General features: G+C 36.0%; 1 protein-coding gene across 18 annotated transcripts in view; it reads right to left on the reverse strand.

Moving 5' to 3' along the window:
* LOC120623275 (inter-alpha-trypsin inhibitor heavy chain H4-like) overlaps positions 1-11,989 on the reverse strand; it is a 35,232-nt gene extending 23,243 nt beyond the window's left edge. For 17 of the 18 annotated variants that reach the window (XM_039889213.1, XM_039889217.1, XM_039889207.1 and 14 more), the window contains exons 1-7: positions 11,821-11,989; positions 5,189-5,312; positions 3,974-4,173; positions 2,972-3,082; positions 2,233-2,486; positions 1,225-1,328; positions 147-287 (exon numbers count right to left, since the gene is read on the reverse strand). In XM_039889213.1, coding sequence (XP_039745147.1) covers positions 147-287; positions 1,225-1,328; positions 2,233-2,486; positions 2,972-3,082; positions 3,974-4,173; positions 5,189-5,299 — 921 coding nt within the window. In that variant the 5' untranslated portion in view covers positions 5,300-5,312; positions 11,821-11,989. The remainder of the gene's footprint in view (positions 1-146; positions 288-1,224; positions 1,329-2,232; positions 2,487-2,971; positions 3,083-3,973; positions 4,174-5,188; positions 5,313-11,820) is intronic. The other variant, XM_039889199.1, reaches the window with a different exon arrangement.
* Positions 11,990-19,728: the final 7,739 nt, after the last annotated feature.

Below are 19,728 nucleotides of genomic sequence, written 5' to 3' on the forward strand. Positions count from 1 at the left end.
GAGTTATAATAGTAACTAACACAACTTCCTTTTATTTATATATATAAATAGAGTGATTGCAAATGTTTAGTTAATTTAACTGATACCCAATGTATCTTTTTGTATACAGCTGTAGGTAATGATGATGAATGTTTACGTATACATACCAAAATTTCATTATTGTCTGTTCGATCTACATCATATTGCACCACAAACTGTCCAAGCACTGTGTTATCATCGTCATCCTCCTCCTCGTCGCTACTGTAGCCAATGTACTTTTCCGATGAACTCTTTTCTTTAGTTTTGTCCTGAAAAATTATATTTAATGTAAACACTTTTATTATACACCAAACAAAAGTACAGTTTGTTATTATATTATATATAGGGCTTGATAAGAAATACCACAACTTGAGTTTTACGATTTTTTTTTTACTCTGTAGTTTGTGAAATATTAAATACTAGCTGTTGCCCGCGACTTCGTCTGCGTTTGATTTTGTTTTTTGATGTGGCATTAAATTTAGTTGTAGTTCTTAAAAAAAATTAAAGTATTCAGACACAGACAGTAGACATTAAATGTCGGGATAAAAAGTATCCTATATTACTTCTAACACTTCCAAGAATATGTGTACGAAGTTTCATGAGGATCGGTTTAGTAGTTTTTGCGTGAAAGCGTAACAAACAAACTTACATTGACATTTATAATATTAGTAGGGATTCAGTATTTTAAAAAGATACTCTTCTTGATATTACTCTGTAATGTAACATCGACAACAGCGCGCGAACCACGACACTATTGTGCGATCACAGACCCGACTACGCATAGTTGTCGAATCGCATGTATTTGTTTTACCAACATAACATGATTTATAATTTACTTTGTATGAAATAAATTAATACTTAATATTGAAAAGCTGCAGATCAAGGAACTAGGAACTACAAATTTTTCTGGTATTTCTTTATTTAACCCTGTATTTAATAACAAAAACAACATAACACAGCGTTTAATATAATTAGCGATGTAAGCACTGAAACAAATGGCAGGATCCAATAGACCTAGCATACGTTAAATAAATATAATTATCTCTACCAGTTACTCGTTCGTTTCTATAGAGGTAGGGAGGATAATGGGTAGACAAAGCGCTCTCGTGGCGCGCATGCTAGCCCTTCAGATAAGTTTGGCACAGCATTAGGTAATATTTATAAGATTGCATACCAGGATAGTAACATGTAAAATCAATGGCATACCACATATATAGCAGCGAGCCTCCTCTGCTCTTTTATATCGGGAGTGAAAGTGATGGTTGCCTCCCGCTCGTTAGTACCTCTTTGAATAGCAGCTATTTTGTTTTCTGTAATCATAATATGGAAAATTATATGTGTGTAATTATAAAACAAGTAATACTTCAACATAAAACATAAATTCGTCCAGTTTTTTTTGCACAGATATACAATTGAACCTGTTTTTGGGACTAGTAAAGACTGTGTCTCGGAAAACAATTTACAGGTTTACACATCAGGGATACATACGGTGATAACTATCTATCTATCTATCCATATAAATAATATAGATATGTAACATAAAATAATATGCAAATCGGTCCATCTATTTTCAAGTTTTTGCAAGCCGCATGAACGGAAACTCATTTAAGTATATTTATATATTACAGGATAAAAGTATTGAGATACCTTAACACCAAGTTGGATCACAATTCGGCCAGCAATTTTAACATGAAGAGTTAATAAAATAATTACCTTTTAGATCTATTTCTCAGGAACTGAATTTATTCGGGATCAAAAGTAACTTGAAGTATATTAACTATTATGTCAATCTCTGGCTAACAAATTATCTCTATGCACATAATCATGTCAATCTTCTACACAGATTATGCGTGAAAGAGACACAAACCGACTAACAGATTTTCCCATTTATAGTATTTCATTAGGCGATGATGCACGTATACTTAAAAATTAAGCTTTAAGGGTTCCAAACGCAGCCTGGTCTAAACCCCACATAGTGCGTGTCTCAAGTTATAACTATACCAAACCAATACAGATTTTACTGATTATTACATATTGTTTAGCAAATTATTTGTTTATTTAATAACATATGTACTTAAATCTCTCTGATAGGTTACCCTAACGGGACAGACAAGCTTACTAACCACTAAGTATATTCTATAAAGTACATAGTGACCTTCGTGATCTCACTCAGAGACCAACTGAAGCTTTGATAGTCGCGTACGGTGTACTTACGCGGATCTTTCTCCGTTGCATCAACTTCGTTGCCGGTCCTTAATTCAGGAACCCTCAGTGTAGTGATCTTTTGTGATTCTTTGATATGCACAACGACTTCCATTTTTGGCACAAAAGCACCAGGATGCAAATTGATGGCATGATTGTACAACCCGTTGCGTCGGACCAGGAATTCTTCGTATCTCATCTCGAATTCAGCTGTTGTGTTGCCCTCTACGTTGACTGATACCGTGAAGTGGTTGGAGTCGCGAGCTCTGTTTTTAATAATTGATTTATTTACGAATAAAGGTTGCCAGACGTGGTGGTTGACGAAAAATGGTCGCTAAAATGAGGATCCTCATAAGAGGACTCAAATTAGATTAGCGAGGTATGGAAAGAGCTATAAACGAAGTATCCCTACGCATTCAAATCAGAAATAATAGGTTTCCGGCTGGAGATACCGACTAAGATTAGCGAAATGCGAAACTAAGATACCGATCTTGCTTGCTTTCTGGGCACATAGCTCTATAGACCGATGGATTTTGAAAGATAGCATCATGAGGAAACCTGCATGCTTAAGAATTCTTCACTATGTTCTCAAGAGAGTGTGAAGTCTTCCAATCCGCACTTGGCCAGCTTGGTGGACTACGGCCTAAGCCCTTCTCATGTGTGCGAGACTCGTGCCCTTTAATGGGCCAGTAATGTGATGATAATGATGCATGATGTCTAAAAATATATATACAATTAACAATTCACTTACTTCGTAGCAATGTGCGCTGCACCAATTCCTTGTGATACTGCTTGAGTGTAAATTTGCTTAGCTTCTTCTTTTTCTTTAACGTACGCTTTGTAGGACTTTCCACTGAGAATCCTAAAATGTTTACAATAAAATAAAAGAAATGGCCCAATTGTTTATTTTTCTATCGTTTTACAGACATCAAATAAATTGCTTTTTTTAGCCCGCTTGTTAAACCATTTCAATAAAATGAAATGGATCCTATAGAGTGGGTTTTTTTTTTCCTATACAAATTAACTGACTGACTGACTTGACTGTAACCCTACCTTAATGGTAGCAGGCTAACCTGTCCAAAGTCAAGCAAAGTCAAAATAAAATAGTTCTTTATTCAGGTAGGCACTTTTGATGCGTTCATTATACACAAAATGTGTCCATAGTAGTCGGTAACTACATTCGTAAACTTTAAACTAAAGCCGTTTGGAACCCTCGTAGGGTTCCAAACGCGCCCTGGTCTAACTGCAGTGTGTAATAAGCGTGTAAGTGTGTAATAGCGGCAGGAATAAGCATGGTACTTCCAGTACCACCATGCTTATTTCTGCCGCTAAGCAGCATTGTTGCAATGCTGTATTCTGGTCTGAAGGAAGTGGGTGCTGTTCACAGGCACACTTAAGACCTATGCCTCAGGTTGATGGACACAGGGCGACGCATTACGGACTCTGTTTCTTGCATGCGCTGCGAAGTTTCACACTTACTCTCATATGAGCCAGCTTGGTCCGTCAATCAGTATTATAAATAAACCGGGACCTTCCATTTATAAGACTATTTCGCTTACAATGCGCTAGAGAGTTCGACAAAGGTATGTTACTGTTTGTGTGACCATTTGTGATGAATTGATTTCTCTTACGGGGACTGCCGTTAGTGTCGGTAGTGTAACAGGGCGCCTGAAACAGTAGCGGGGTAGCTCTAGGCACCAAGATGGTAAAGATTTTTTTTAAGCCTTTGGCACGATTATAAATAAATAAGTACATTGTGAAACCACTGATGAAGGCGGTCTCAGGTAACAGCATGCGGTATGTGACCTCCTGCGCCCGTTTGTCAGGGTTATGCACTCGAGTGACCACAAGTGTGCGCGCATAACGCAGCGCCACTTCGGAGCGCACGCGCATATCCGTCATCTTGACAGGCGCGAGCGGCCTCTCTGTTGTATCGACTATAGGTACTGTACTCTGCGAAAATGAAGAACAAAATCATTAACAATCAGTAGCCTTAGTACAAGATTTACTTGCTCACAATCGAGGAGTCGTTGTCGAATTTGCCTACAATTCTTTTGCTCAGGCTTTTGACAGAACGTTTGTAAAACAAAAATCAGAAGTACAGGTTTTGCGACTCTAAATCAAATATTATTAGGTACATTTCACTTTGACGGGACAGAGTTTTATGCTCGATAAATACTCCTCGATTGCGCGCGAGCAAATCTTGTGGTAAGGCTACAAACAGAGATAACGCGGTGCGGTGCTGGGTATATATCGGCCTTACTTTAAACGAGGCTTTCAACCGAGATTGTTCCCCAGCAAGGACCACTAACTTTTCGAATTTATGAACGTTTTAAGCAAATTAATATCACTTGCTTTAACGTTGAAGCAAAAGATTCTGAGGAAATCTGCATGCCTGAGTGCTCTCCATAATGTTTTTAAAAGGTGTGTTAAGCCTACCACTAGGCCAGCGTAGTAGACTACTGTCTTAATCCTTCTCAGTCATGCCATATTTTCATGACATTTAGAAGCAGTAGAGCTTTTCGTGACAGAGCTCTGGGGAAGTACATGCTTATTTGTTGTATTTGGAAAAGTTTGTCTAAAGGAGATCGCTTCAAGCGATAAGGCCTCCTTTGTGCATATGTGTATTATTGTTTTTTTTTTGTTAGCCTGGCTTTCAACTTGTATGTGCAATAAAGACTTTTTAGTCTTCTTTTTCTTATTTTTGTCGCAAAACAGCATTACTGTGCTCTAGTCTTAAGGGCTTGGTTGCTAATGTAATAACTGGCACATGGCATTAACACATAGAAGGATGTGTCCCTCGCATACCCTATGTGTTCGAGTTGGTCCCTGGATAGCTTTGATCCACAATCAGATTCCAGGTGTTTTTGTTTCAAGCAAGACAGGATTCCCGCATAAACAAAACCACAGAAATCATAATAACAAGGCAATTGTTAAAATTTCTATGAACTAAACGTATGGTACTTACTTTCTGATTATTGTCAGCAAATACTACATATTCATCTTTAGTTGGATATGAGTAGGTGCTTGCTGCTAATACACTTATACACAGCACTATCATTGGCCACCGTGGTTTCATGATGAATACCTATCTGAAAAAAAAAAATGTTATTATTACCTATATAAATTGAATGGAATGAATACGTTTTTTTCAATATTTAATAAACAAAACATAGTAGGTGATAGCTTAGAGGGTAAGACTTCGGCTTTTCTTTCGGGGGACGGAGTTTGATCCCCGGAACGCATCTCTAAATTATCGGAGTGCGTTTTAAGCATCAGGAAAAACATCGTTAGGAAGCGTTTATACGCAGCTTGTTCTAGCTTGGTGGACCCTTCTGGGAGGAGACCTGTGTTCTGTAGTGGGTCGGTAATGGGTTGATAGTAAAGATGAAAAACTTGTGTAACTCTGGCACGCTCGGCTTGACAGGGAAATTTCCGACCGAGATACTAAGCAGGAGACATTGACAAGTGCACTCTAGATTCCCTCACTCTCATAGTCCGATGGGATGGCAGCTCCAACACGACCGGAAAGCAATCAGGCGTATGACCGACAGGTTAGCGTGCTCTCCGAGCCACGGTAGTGAACCACCGCCAATTTCAAAACTCCCGGTTCGTACTAAGGATTTAATCATTCTCATATCAACTCATTACCGGCCCACTACAGGGCACGGGTCTCCTCCCACAATGAAAAAGGCCGTAATCAACAACGCTGGTCAGTCAAAAAACAGAATATTATTTACTGACCCGAGGATCGGACCCAAGACCTCGTGATTTGCAGTCAAATTCAAATTGAAATTCAAAATTAATTTATTTCAAGTAGGCCTACTTTATAACCAATTTACCGTAACCATTAATTGATAGGTAAAACCGTAGACCAACGAGGCAAGTTAATTCAATAAATTATCCACAAAATCATGATAGCCTGCTGCTAGGATGCTGCATGAAAGAAGACAAGACAACTAACAGGTTTTTACATTTATATTAAAACTTAGTAAATAAGGATATTGCGAGAAATCGCGTCTGGTACATCATCCACCATGACCTTTAGAATGTGGTTCTTGCAAAAAATCATCGGCAAATCGTTTATAACACAAATAAAACTATTTTCCTGTTGCGGATTACTTGGATTGCTATTGGCATTCAATATTTTACAAAAAACCCTAAGCTTATTTACGATCAAATTTTTATTAAGTTAAATTACTTATTATTACGTAAAAATACTAGGACTTCATAGGTTGATGAGTACAAAAATACTAGGCTAGCCAAATTCCCGGATGAATGATGGCCCAGAAAGAAAGAACAAAATAGTAACTGATTTACGTTTGACACCATATTATGAAAGCAAAGGAATAAAGTTTGTTTGTTTGTCCTTACTTTACGTCCAAACAAATCAGGCAATTGACGGGTTTTTTTTTGTACAAAGTTTGTTAAAAGGACGGAGAGTAACAAAGGTTACTTTTTGTCCCAGAAATATAAACGGTTCCCACGGGATTTGTTAAAACCTTAATAAACGCTGACATAGAACTCGGGTGAAAGCTAGTATTTTATATGAAGTTCCTACTAAATTACGAAACCCCATTTTTCAATCGTACTTGCCTGTTTTTATTTGTATTGCATAAGCATGTATGCTTAGACAAGTTTATTATTACTTAATAGGTGTATTAAAGTTGATTATTTATATACATAATGTTATCTATACTAATATTATATAGAGGAAAGAAAAGTTTGTCTGTTTGTTTATTTGTAATCGGTAAAATTGTATGGAAACTCTAAAGTAATGAAGCGATTTAAATAATTCTTAAACAAATTAGAAAGCTATTTTATCCTAAATAACATAGGCTAATATTTTATGTAAGTAATAAGATTTCCGTCTCAAATAATATTATTTGTGCACCAAGACATAAGAAAACGTATTGCTTTTTCCGCTGAACTAGAAGGAGAAGTACTCCAAAAATAATTGTCTATAAACAACCTAAAAAAAATCCGCGCTACTATATATCTATCACTTTTAAATAAGCTACAATAAACATTTTATATAGATTTCTTATTTTAAATGAATTATCGCATTTTAATTTCAATCGTCATCGTTAGCCATAGAATATGAATCCTTACAAAAAATACCATTTTTATTATCAAGATAATCTTAGGTAAATAAACCTTACCTTACACGTTGCTAGGTCGGATAAATTACGAGATAATAAAAAAAATCTAATTCCGAATGACCATTATAACTGCATGACCCATAAGGATGAAACCGCGGTGAACAGCTAGTCTATTGTAATTTTTTTTTAATTCTTTATTTATTCGGGACTAAGAACTGACTGGAACTGAAAGCGTCAAACGCTATCACGGCTTCGGTTATAGCCCAATGGGTAGGATTTCGACTTAACTTTCGGGGGGGCGAGTCCGAATCCCAGCACGCAACTCTAACTTTTCTACTCATAAGTTATGTGCGTTTTATTCAATTTAAATGTCAATTGCTTCAATGGTGAAGGCAAACATCGTAATGAAACCTGAGCCAAAGAGTTCTCCATAATGTTCTCAGAGGTGTGCGGAGTCCACCAATCCGCACTGGGTCAGTGTGGTGGACTACACCCTTAACCCCTTCTCATTGTGGGAGGAGACCCTAGGTTAGGACCCTAGGAGCCTGGGTTGATATGATGATGATAATGATTATCAATTAACGGAAGTAGCACTCTACAATATAAACTGTTAGAAACATTATCACAATCGGGTAAAAATCCAGGTAGGTAAGACGTTTGTATTAAATGTATATATTACTCTAAATGAAACCGTAAGTAAGTGGTTGGTAGATACTTACTAGTTTATCGGATACCTTATTATTCAATACTTTGTTTCAAAGAATATAGGTCAGTTTGAGATAACATCGTTGTATAAGTTTGTGATAGTGCAAACATAAGACTTATTTATTGAGAAACATTGATTTTTATCAATAAATAAGGCTTCGCGGCCTTCGTTTTACCGCGTAAAATCTGTAATAAAAATCCCCTGTGAGATTAATGCCCGTTTTCAGTAAACCTAGGAATCATCTTAATCGGGTGCCTTGGTAATACCTAGAGAAAAAAAAAAGAGAGAGATTCGGAGTGCTTGTTTGATTCCTGGAGAAAAAATGTTGTGTCTAACTAAGTTAGGCGCCGACTAAAAGTACGACCCCGTTTCGGCGCATTATAAAGTTTAGGGGACTCGTAAACTGGCAATTGACTTGACTTTAATTTATTTCAATAACCATAAATCCACACGAAAATTGAGAGTTATTATAATACAAACACAGGATACCATATCATGTATACCTAGGAATCTTCTTTGATGAGACGTTACTTAATTAGGCATTGCCTTGTCAGTCGTTAGTGAAAACGTGCATAAGTTTTATCATAATAAAGACGCATATCAACAAACGCAACCTCCTTTATCCTACTCTAGGGGCAGTGGCGTGCATAAAGGGTATGCACAAGATATGCAGATGATATAAAGTGCAGAAAATCTGCAGCACGATATATTAAAAACTTAAGGTAAGTATTGTTAGAGATATAATTAGCCTACCCCTAATCTGCAGAAATTCTACATTTTATATCATCTGCATACCCTGTACATACCCTGTATGCACGTCACTGCCTAGTGGTATTCGGAAAATAAATAAATAAGTTATTACTAAAAAAAAAAAATTACAAGACCCCTGCGGGATGGGATCAATTGAAGATGAGAGGTGTGCTGACGTAACCCTCACCGTGCTACAATGAACAAAACTGTCGATAAATACCCATTGGGTTTTCTGTTAATAAAGTCTCAATACCAGCCTTAAATTAAGAAAATCCCCGCGCCCCAAAGTACACGTCTCAGTAATAATGTCTTACATGTGATTATAATCGTTAAAGCCCGACAGCCTCCTTTGGAGCGGTGTAGTAAGACATAACTATATCTTCCTATCTCTTCAAAAGATGAAGGGCCCATGCCCAGCAATGAGACATTAATTATAGATAAGTACTTCTAGAATAAACTATATTTCTGCACCTGGCCTAACATTTTACACACACTTTGTTTACAAAATCGCTCTAGTTTCAAGTTAGCTCTTGACTCCAATCCCACCCTTTTTATTTTTATAGACGAGCTTTTGACTGCTGTATGCTATGATGCAGCGTAAGTTGGAGCGCGCTGGCCTAGAAGATGCCTATTCGCTCTAGATTTGAAGGTACTCATATTTTAGGTACCTACTGCGGAAAATGAAAGCTGGAAGAGCATTCCAGATCCTTGCGGTACGAATCAGAAACGAAGATGCACAGCGCTTCGTACGCGTCTGTGGTATATCAACCACGTAGGTATAAAGATACTTACGGTTCCCCGCGATACGATGGTAAAAAGGTGAGGGGAGAACTAGATCAAACAGTTCTTGAGCACACTGTCCGGAATATATCTTATAGAATACCGAAAAGCAGGCAACCTTGCGACGGTGCTCCAAAATCTGAAGTTAAGTTAACCTGGTGGTCAGGGAAGATGCAGTCTAAAATGGTAGCGGGCTAGCACTCGAAAATACCTAAAGTAGACTATCGACAGGAAAACTACGTTAAATCTTGGTTATATCCTTCTCCATGACAAACACCGTGATACAATGATAGTGACGTCATAATGTCGATGATGAACATCAACCTCAGCCTTGGTTGATATTTGTATTTCGTATATAGCAGGCCAGAAACAGCTCCGTAATACCGATATTGACGGCTGATTGGCGTAGTTCGCAGCCACCCTGCTTTCTGAGCCCAAGGCCATGGGTTCGATTCCTACTACTGGAAAATGTTTGTGTGATGAGCATGAATGTTTTTCAGTGTCTGGGTGTTTATATGTATAATCTAAGTATTTATGTATGTTATTCATAAAAATATTCATCAGTCATCTTAGTGCCCATAGCACAAGCTACGCTTACTTTGGGGCTAGATGGCGATATGTGTATTGTCGTAGTATATTTATTTATTTATTTATTTTCATTTAAATACATTTCATAAGAACTGCATTGAAAATCAATAAAACACAATTCTTTCCCGTTGTCTTTCAAAATAAACTTAGCACTATTTATCTTCTAAAAATGCTTGGAACCATAAACATCTTAACAACCTTCCACTAAACTTGACCTTTTGAAAGACGATAAAACTTTGTTATTTTAGCTGAACCCGCGAATTTGTTGGCAATCGTGTTCGTTGCAAAGGTAGTAGAGGAAGTAACCTAGTCTGCCTTGAACCACAGAACGACCTCCCGGCGCAGCGGCGGCTGTGTTAAGTGGGAGCTAGGTTCGGTACCCAACTAGCCGATATTTGGGAATTTATAATTTCAGAATTTTCTCTGGTCTGATCTGGTAGGCTTTTGCCGTGGCTGGTCACCACCCAATCGACAAAGACGTGCCACCAAGCGATGTCGCGTAGAAGCCGTTTAGGGAGAAATCTTCTCGTGCAATAAAAAAATTATATCGCCTATATTTTTAGGAGATATAAATAAATCATTATGCCATAATTTTATGTATTCGGTGGTCTGCATATTTTCTTGTGTTTGTAATTAAAATACGCAATAATTGCATTCACGAATACCATAAGATATTTGAGCATTTACATAGAAGAAGAATTCCAACAGCGGCATTACTATATTATTATATTACTATTTATATTTACTATAATATTGTAGATATGTTAAATAAGTTTCTGACTGGTGTTTAGGGATATTCTTCTGTAAATCTAGGTATCATACAGTCTTATATTAATTTCGTTATTTCAGCGGAGGACGCATCTTTGCTACCACGCTGGTAACCAGTCCAGACCACAAACAAAATTGAGGCCTAGTTCTAAGGCCCATATAGTCTCAGAACAAGTCTAACCAATAAATCAAAAAAACAAACACACTTTCGCATTGTACAAAAAAACAGGTAGTTTTGACCCAGACCTTTGTCTTAAAGAATACGTGTTCTGCAGTAAAAGTAAGTTAAGTAAATTTCGTCGCTAACTTATTGCTAACTCAAATAAGAAGCCCAGCTGGTGTCCTTTGCTGGTATGAGAATTAAACTTTGGGCGTGTCACTTTTTACTCGTTGATACTAGTAAATAATAACTGAGTTGTACTTAAGGTCTAACCTATTGAAACTAAGCATCTGGAATAAAAATTGGCCTAATCTATATCACTACGGTCCATAAACTATCACTATGCAAAAAATCACGTCAATCAATTGATCCGTTTCCGCGTGTAAAGGGAACAAACCAACAGACACATTCATAATAGTAGTTGCCTAACAGCGTTTCCATTCAATGCTAAGCGTACTTTTATATTCAGAAAACAAAAATGAAGTTGCGATTGTTTCAAAACATCCAGTTTCTTTATAATGAATAGATAAAGCTTCATCCAATTAAAATTTAATTAATTCCGCCCAGTTACATTGTTATTATAAGACTAAGATAGTTACCTACTCACTAAGTTCTTTTTAAGATAAATATAATTGGTAGCTTCGTAACCAGTTATGTAGGTATTTATTGTAAACATTAATGCAATAACAAGATCACCGGCCGGCTTGGTGTTACATAAAAGGTAATGAATGACCAATGGTACTCACTGGTTTGTTTACGCTCAACGAGATGATTGCAGCAATTTCCACTTAAGCTCTGGCACGTTCTGCATCCAGTCCCTGGTGGAAGGTAAGTAACTAAATAACAGAGGCTAATGGACGACCGGCAGACGTGTATCCCCTCCGTCGGACGGCGCGGTACTTGTCGGGAGTCGAACGACTGTGGTTATATCTACCCATACATTATATAAACTGTATACGGTTGTTTGTTATTTACGGTCGGACTTTCCACAACGCACAAGCTATACCAAATAACACTATACGAACCACGCATCTTTACTTGAAAGCAAATATTATAGGATAATAAAATCATCTGTTTTTAAAATTATCATATACGGCATCTTTACACACATTGTATCAACGTCGACGTATGGTGTTTTTGCTCTAGAATTGGCTTAAAGGCATATTCTATACAGAAGAAACCTGCAAGCATCAGTGAAGTTATATTTTATTTAAATACTCGTTGCCTCCCTCATTCTCATAACCCATTACCGGTCCAATACAGGGCACAGGTCTCCCCTCAGAATGAAAAGAGTTTAGACCATAGTCCACCACGCTGGCCCAGTGCGAATTGGTAAACTTCAAACGACTTTGTGAACATTATGGAGAACTCAGGCGTGCAGGTTTCCTGTCCATGTTTTTCTTCACCGTTAAGTGATATTAAATTGCAGAACACGCACGTAACTCTAAAAAGTACTGTACAAGGTCCCCTCAAAAGGAATGCCGATGTCTTACCTCTTAGGCTATCACCGCTTCTTTGTATTATTATTCGTAAAGTCAACTCAATCCGTTTGTAGTGACTCCACCACCGGTTCGGTAGCAGATTCTACCGATAAGAAGAAAGGAAGAACCACAGCAGATTGCTCGTTCTCAACATAATTTTACAGTTTAAAAATCTTTAGAATTTTTAGAGATGAGATCGGAGCTGCCTGCTTTCAAGCACCCTTGTTCCAAGCACCCTTGTTAAGAAATTAATCAATGGTGTAGTATAACTAATAATATAAAAATTTAAATTTAATTGACTTTTTCTTCGACGATCTTTTCCATTAAAACAGTTGCCTATAGGTATACAACAATAGCCTATTGTCTATAAAAAAACGCATGTCATACGGAGAGTCCACAAACAACCAAACGTCACTAGCGTTACCTATATGTATAAAACATGGTAAAAACCGCGCGGCCTGTCCTCAGTTCGTTCTAAGAAACTTAGTAGGAACATATAATTTGGTGTTGCCTGAAATGTGATCACTGTCGAGCAACAAAAACAATTATGAATGATTATTATAATATTCTTCTGTTTATTGCAATAAGTGTTAATACATTGATGTAGTTATGGAGGGTAGAGGTAAGGAGAGTCATCTGTGTATATGAAAAAGTGTCGTCAAAATGTATTAAATTAGGATGGCGCCACATTTGCATCAGGGTAACTCTTAAAAGAAGCGCCAAATATAAATATTGTTAGAGTAGGCTTGAAAAATAAACAAGGAAGTATGGAGATACAAGGAAGTAAGTTTATATTTACCACAATATTTTGTACAACGTAAGTTGTTGAAATTCTCAATAATTAACTACTTTAGTCGATAATGACATTAAATTTTTTAACTCGGCATACTTCAATTCATCTACGATTGCTACATTCATACCATACCCTGTGCATCCACCAGCGCCATTGTGGAGGATTTTTGAACTGTTATTTAGCGCATACACTGGACACTTTTTCAACTTTTCTCCCATATAAGATGACTCTCCTTACCTCTACCCTCCATAGATGTAGTAAATAAATAACAGATGATTAATATAAATAATAGAGGGTTTTTACGAACATCCAAGTATCTAATGATCAATATCAGTCGTTATGGGCACGTTCCTACTGTCAACTTAGATTTTAAAAAAATAAAGGAAGAACAGAAACTCAAAAAATAGAAGAAGAATGCAAAGAGGGCCCTCATTATATCGCTTATTAGCGATTTTTGTCAGCCGACCTTTTTCAATAAACATATTATATGCCTCGCTGCGGTGGTTTCGAAGACGTTTTAGGTTACATTTATAAAGAAATGCGAAAGAATTATATATATACACAGGCTTAAGCTTCTTTTTACGTACGTTCTAGGAAAAAAGTTAACATATTAAATTTCATTTCATTTCATATTAATTCTGTTAATATATTTAATGACAGTTTTCACTAAAAGTAGGAATAATCTGTAGATATCGCCTAAATCGAAAGCCCAATTTAGGATTTAGGCGATATCTACAGAAAAAAAACGTTTCACCAACTCTTAGGCGATAACTATTGGTTAAAGGTTGATGTATGCCTAGGAAGTAGGATTACATTAGGCGTTACTTATTTAGGCATTACCTTGTTCGTCGTTATCGAAAACTGACATAAGTAACTTTTCGTAGGTAGGTAACTAACAATTAGATAGTATTATTTAAAAACAACTAATAAAAATTACCTTAAACAAATGTTAATAAAAAATTTAAACTAGAATAATAGACACCTTCAAGATATGATACGTCCAATTATTTTTACTGTCCAATTCAGTTCACGATTCAGTAACTTCCGTAATAATCAAAAGTTTATATTCTTTGTTCGTACCCAAGCTAAGCTTAGGTACGAACCGTTGCGCTACTGATATCTACTGACTAACTACTGATGTATTTCCTTCAATTCAACTTCTTCTTCAAAACGAACCGTTGCGCTTCGAGAAATTAAAGTTAGCTTTAGGAAGAATGAACCTACATTTCATTACATATTATACATATCATAGAATGTCATTCCTGCAATACGTTTCTTCATGCTAAAACACCTTTATATTATTATACATGAAAAGAGCAAAGGAGACATCACGCAACCCTGCGGTACCCCTGCCATAACCCTGCTAGCTATACCCCGTGGTTTTACCTGCGTAAACTGCGGGTCGGAGCATTGTATACCTAGAGTTTGCAATCTTCCTCAATAATCTATACTTATAATTATCCTCGATAAATGTGCTCCCTAACGCATAGTTTTCTTAATAGTACTGGTAGTTCCAAATAAGTCTCAGTCTCGTTCACAGTACCTTTTCTTTCCCTTATTGGTGTTAGATATTATATATTGTTCTCATCTACATTTTTACTTCTTGTTTTTAATATAACTGTAACTTATTATTTATTTTCATATGTTGTATTTACTTTTAAGAAAACTTTACAGTTAAATAGAGTAGTCAAAATTAAAAAAAAAACGGCTGTATTAGTGCGTCTGTAAGTAAACCTACTAAATATAATAAAAAATAAAATAAGCCAACAAACTGTTCAAATCTATTATATTATGTACGATAGATAGTCCATATAGCGATAAGGTAAACTTTTTTCAACATATTTCAGCTACCGACTGAGTACGCAAATAATAAACCTACGTATTCTTATTCCTGGAGTTTTAATCACCCAGTATTTTAAAATTCAAACCTTTTAATCACGTAAACATTGCCAATCGCAAACTACCCGCGGGATCTAGGGCCAATTTCACATTACCTACTTTAATTCCTTAACAAAAATTACCTACTACAGATAATCAAAAGATTTGTGGCCTTCTAGCAAAACCAAATACAAGCCGATTGGGCTGGGTAAGCAACTTTGACTAAACTCAATAAATAGATGGATAACCAACGTTAGAGAAATTTTTCGTTTAAGCTCGATAGGAGCTACTGCTATACAGTATAGAACGTGTAACCGAATTACGAAATATGTTGAAAGGTGCATAAGTATATTAAAAGATGCATATTACTTATCACCACCCTATTGAAAATAAATGACCGACACGTCAGAGTACCTACGCTACGCGTCACGTTAGGTACATACAAATTGTAACCGAATTACGAAATAGGTACTGTTGAAGGGTGCATAAGTATATTACTTAAGTAATCACCCTGATCTAATACTATTTGATCTAATACTAGGAAGTATTAGATCAATAGAAGCATATTTATTTTTCTATACAAAAGAATTCAAAACATTCGAAGTGTTTACTTCTGACAACCCTATTTAAGATAAAAGACTGACACGTGCATAGTACCTACGCTACGCGTCACGTTCCTACCTTATAAAATGATAATAATCTTAGACTTTACTTTTGCACGTTATGTTACGGTTGAATCTGATTTCTTTTAGTAGGAGTTACATATATTTCTTTACTCTTTCTGAGCTCTCAACTCAGAAAGAGTAAATAAATGTAACTCCTTTAAAGTAATATTTCGGTTTTAATTTACACATTTTACAACGAAGACCTTAAGTCCAACTGGTTGGAAAGAATAATCGGACCACGACCCCTGAATGTAAATATCAGTGGAAGTAAATAGGTGGGCAGGTACTCGTATATCTTAGGCCATAGACCTTTCCCGGCGGCAGCTTCCAGACCGGTTTAAGCGATAAATAACTACTTAAAAATATAAAATAGTTTAAACAGGAATTTATAATCATCGATGGAAAGAGATAAGCAATAGGGATCTTCGTTTAGAAATTTATCACAGCTAATTTGGCAAAAAATTCGCTTAAGCTCCTTATGAAAATACTGACATCCTATACAAATTGCATTTAGTGTACGTTAACCACTCGTACCTATTGGCACTGCACTGCGATGCGAATGCAATTATTGGGAGGGCAAATTGAATAGATAGGTACCTGCTGATCTTGAATATCTATTTGACCTTCTGCACAATTTATAAGGTGTTATATCGATACTATAGTTAAATGTTATATGATAGCGGTGATACCGGATAGGTACACTAGTAAGACTTCGACCACTCTTTCGATGGGACTGAGTTCAATCCCTGGCATGTAACTTTTAGGAGCTATGTTTATAAAAAAGCAATTGAGTATCACTTGCCTTAACGGTGTTGGTGCTGGAGGAGAATGCTGCGAATCCCGTGGACGGCACACAGGACCAACGCATCGATACTCAGACAGCTCAAAATTACAAGAAGGCTATCAAACCCCTGTCTTCAGAGGATTCTCGAGTACTTCGTTCACATTGCAAGAAGAGATGGAGACGATCTTGAAAAGATAGTGGTCACTGGCAAGTGGAAGGAAAGAGACCTCGAGGACGTAGCCCGATTCATTGGTCGGATCAAATCCGCACTGCTCTCGACACCAAAGTGCATATTGCTTTAAACATTGCTAAAAGCAGAGTCAAATGGCACAAAATCGTCCGAAAGGTTGTAAGTGGAAGGGGTCACGACCCTCAGCAATGAGGAACGCGACGTAGATAAAGAACGGTGTAGGTAAACATCGTAAGAAAACCTGCATTCCTTAGCTTTCTTCATAAAGTTCTCAAAAGGTGTGTGAAGTCTATCAGTCCACACTAGACCAGCGAGGCGGACCACGTCTTAAGCCGTACTCTAAGTCTCGTGCCCTGTAGTAAGCCAGTAGAGTTCATAGTGATAATATACCCACCTATAATTATATATTTTATCTTCACTAGTATTAGATAGAACTGCGAAGGTATATATATTCGCCTCAACCACAGCAACGATCATGAACAGATCTTGGCGAAAATTTGCATAGATAGAGATAACTTGCACCTACACATTGCTCGCATTGCACGAGATAATTAACTACCAGTTACCTCGTATTTTTAAGACGAGATAATCTATATAATTATATATAATGAAAATGGTGTTCCTTTGAGGCTCAATCACGCTTAAACCACTGATCGTATCGACATGAAACTACCACCATTCGATGCGAAATTTTTCCTAGATGGTTTATGGCTATTTATTTTTCGAATTCTAACGTTCCTTCATTTTTTTATTGCTGTTTTACTTTTATGAACATTTATCCCGCTAATAAAAACGTTTTCTCTTGATTCTTTTGTTTTCATGGATTTCAACGGAGTTTACTGAACGGATAATGTTCTTTTACATTCAGCTAAAAATCTACTTACAAACTTCCACGCATCCACCCACTAACTCCCACGCACCCCTGCACACCCACTTTCATTTTTTGATAAAAATAAAATGCCGTATCTATGATCGAGTATCACTTGAGAAAGCTGGACCGATTGGGTTAATTTTTTTTTTGTTGTCTTCAGAATTGTCATGAGAGTGTTTATATGTAAGAAAATTTTAAAAAAGTCTGCTAAAACGTTAAAAATTTCGATGATAATCGAAGTATTCCAATTTCTATAGTTACTCATCACGAAATCTTGGGAACTATAGGACTTAGAAATGTGAAACTTGGTAGGAATATTACTTTCGTTATGTAGAGGTCAACTAAAAACGGATTTTAAGAAATTCATTCCCCAAAGGGATTGCGGGGGCGTTAACAATGAACAATTCCCGTTTTTAAACTATAGCTCCTATAAATTCCAAATTTGGTAGGAATCTTCTGTAAGAGATGTAGAAATAGTCTATGAACGAATTTTACGGTAGCTCACCCCACAGGGGGTTGCGGGGGTGATTTAACAATGAAAATTTTTATTTTTTAAGCCGTAGCTCCTACAGGCTCCAAATTTAGCTAGAGTCGTCTATATGTGATGCAGAAATGATTTAAGAGCGGATTTTACAACAACCCACCGCCAAAAAAGATTGCGGTGGTGGGTGTTAAAATGTGAAATTTCTATTTCCAAACTGTAACCTCTATAGACTTTAAATTTGGTAGTAATCTTTTATTGGTCATGCAGAAATCATCTCAAATAGGATTTTACGAAATTCTATTTCCAATAGGGATTGGGGGGGTGGGTGTGAGAATATTAAATTTATGTTACCAAACTGTAACTTCTACAGACTCCAAATGATTATTTTTTAATTGTTTAAATAGAAAAGGTTAAAGTCAATTGTTTTTTTTTTTTTTAATTTAATTAATTTCATTTGTTTTTATTTAACCTTATTAATTTTATGATAAAACGTCAGTTCATAAGCGGTTGAGAAGTGAAATAAAAATGTCAGACAGAGAAAGTATTGAAAGTTTATGTTTGTGTGCTGACTATGTGTTTGGTTCTAAAAACTGATCTCATGAGATAAAAGCTCAAACTTTAGGTAAGTAATGATTTGTAAAATATATTGATATATAATTAAATTGTAAATTACAAATTTTTATTAACAATTTGACATTAACTATAAAAAGAATCAAGAAAGTCTTATATTGGATGTTTCACAACAGTCCGAATCACTTTAAGTGACAGAAGATTCCATGAAGGGATTGGTTGCTTTGAAGAATACGATAATATAAGTGAATTTTCCTTTGCAGAGATTAGAGAGGTGAATGTGCATAAAAAATAAAATAAAGTGATGATAAAGTTTAAGAGTTAATTATGAATGTAATAACAATTATTTAAATTTATCTAGAAATCGTTAATTGACGGAATTTACAACGCTTTATTATACTTTCAAGAAATACGAACTTACTTTGAGAGAAAAGAACAAGAACGAATGATGCGTTTGGTTAAACGGGCAACAGCAGGAGTGGAAATTAAAAAGTAATTTTCTATTTGTTGATTGAGATACTTATATAAAACATAACAAATAAATTTAATTTTAATACAACCCCATCAGATGAAAATAACATCGCGACGGAATCAACTGAGATAGAAGACGAAGAAGTCATAGAAGGAAGAGTAGGTGAAAAAGTGGATAAGGAGATATCTTTTAATAAGATATATATTAATTTATCATTTGTGATAATAAGTTTATTTATAAATCGAATATTAAATATTTATAAATTGCGTAAAAATAGTGAAATTATGGCGAAAAAAAGAAAAGCTCAAATTGGCCGATCGACACGTAAAACGAAGAGACAAAAAATAGTACGTTCACAACAATTTGTCGATGAAGCAATTGACGAAAATATTGTCAACAACAGCTATATAAATAATGAAGAAATTAGAGAAAATAATATCAATGACAACAATAATAATAATAATAA

Source organism: Pararge aegeria, chromosome 4 (assembly GCF_905163445.1).
Source record: "Pararge aegeria chromosome 4, ilParAegt1.1, whole genome shotgun sequence".
In the NCBI taxonomy this organism is placed as follows: Eukaryota; Metazoa; Arthropoda; class Insecta; order Lepidoptera; family Nymphalidae; genus Pararge; species Pararge aegeria.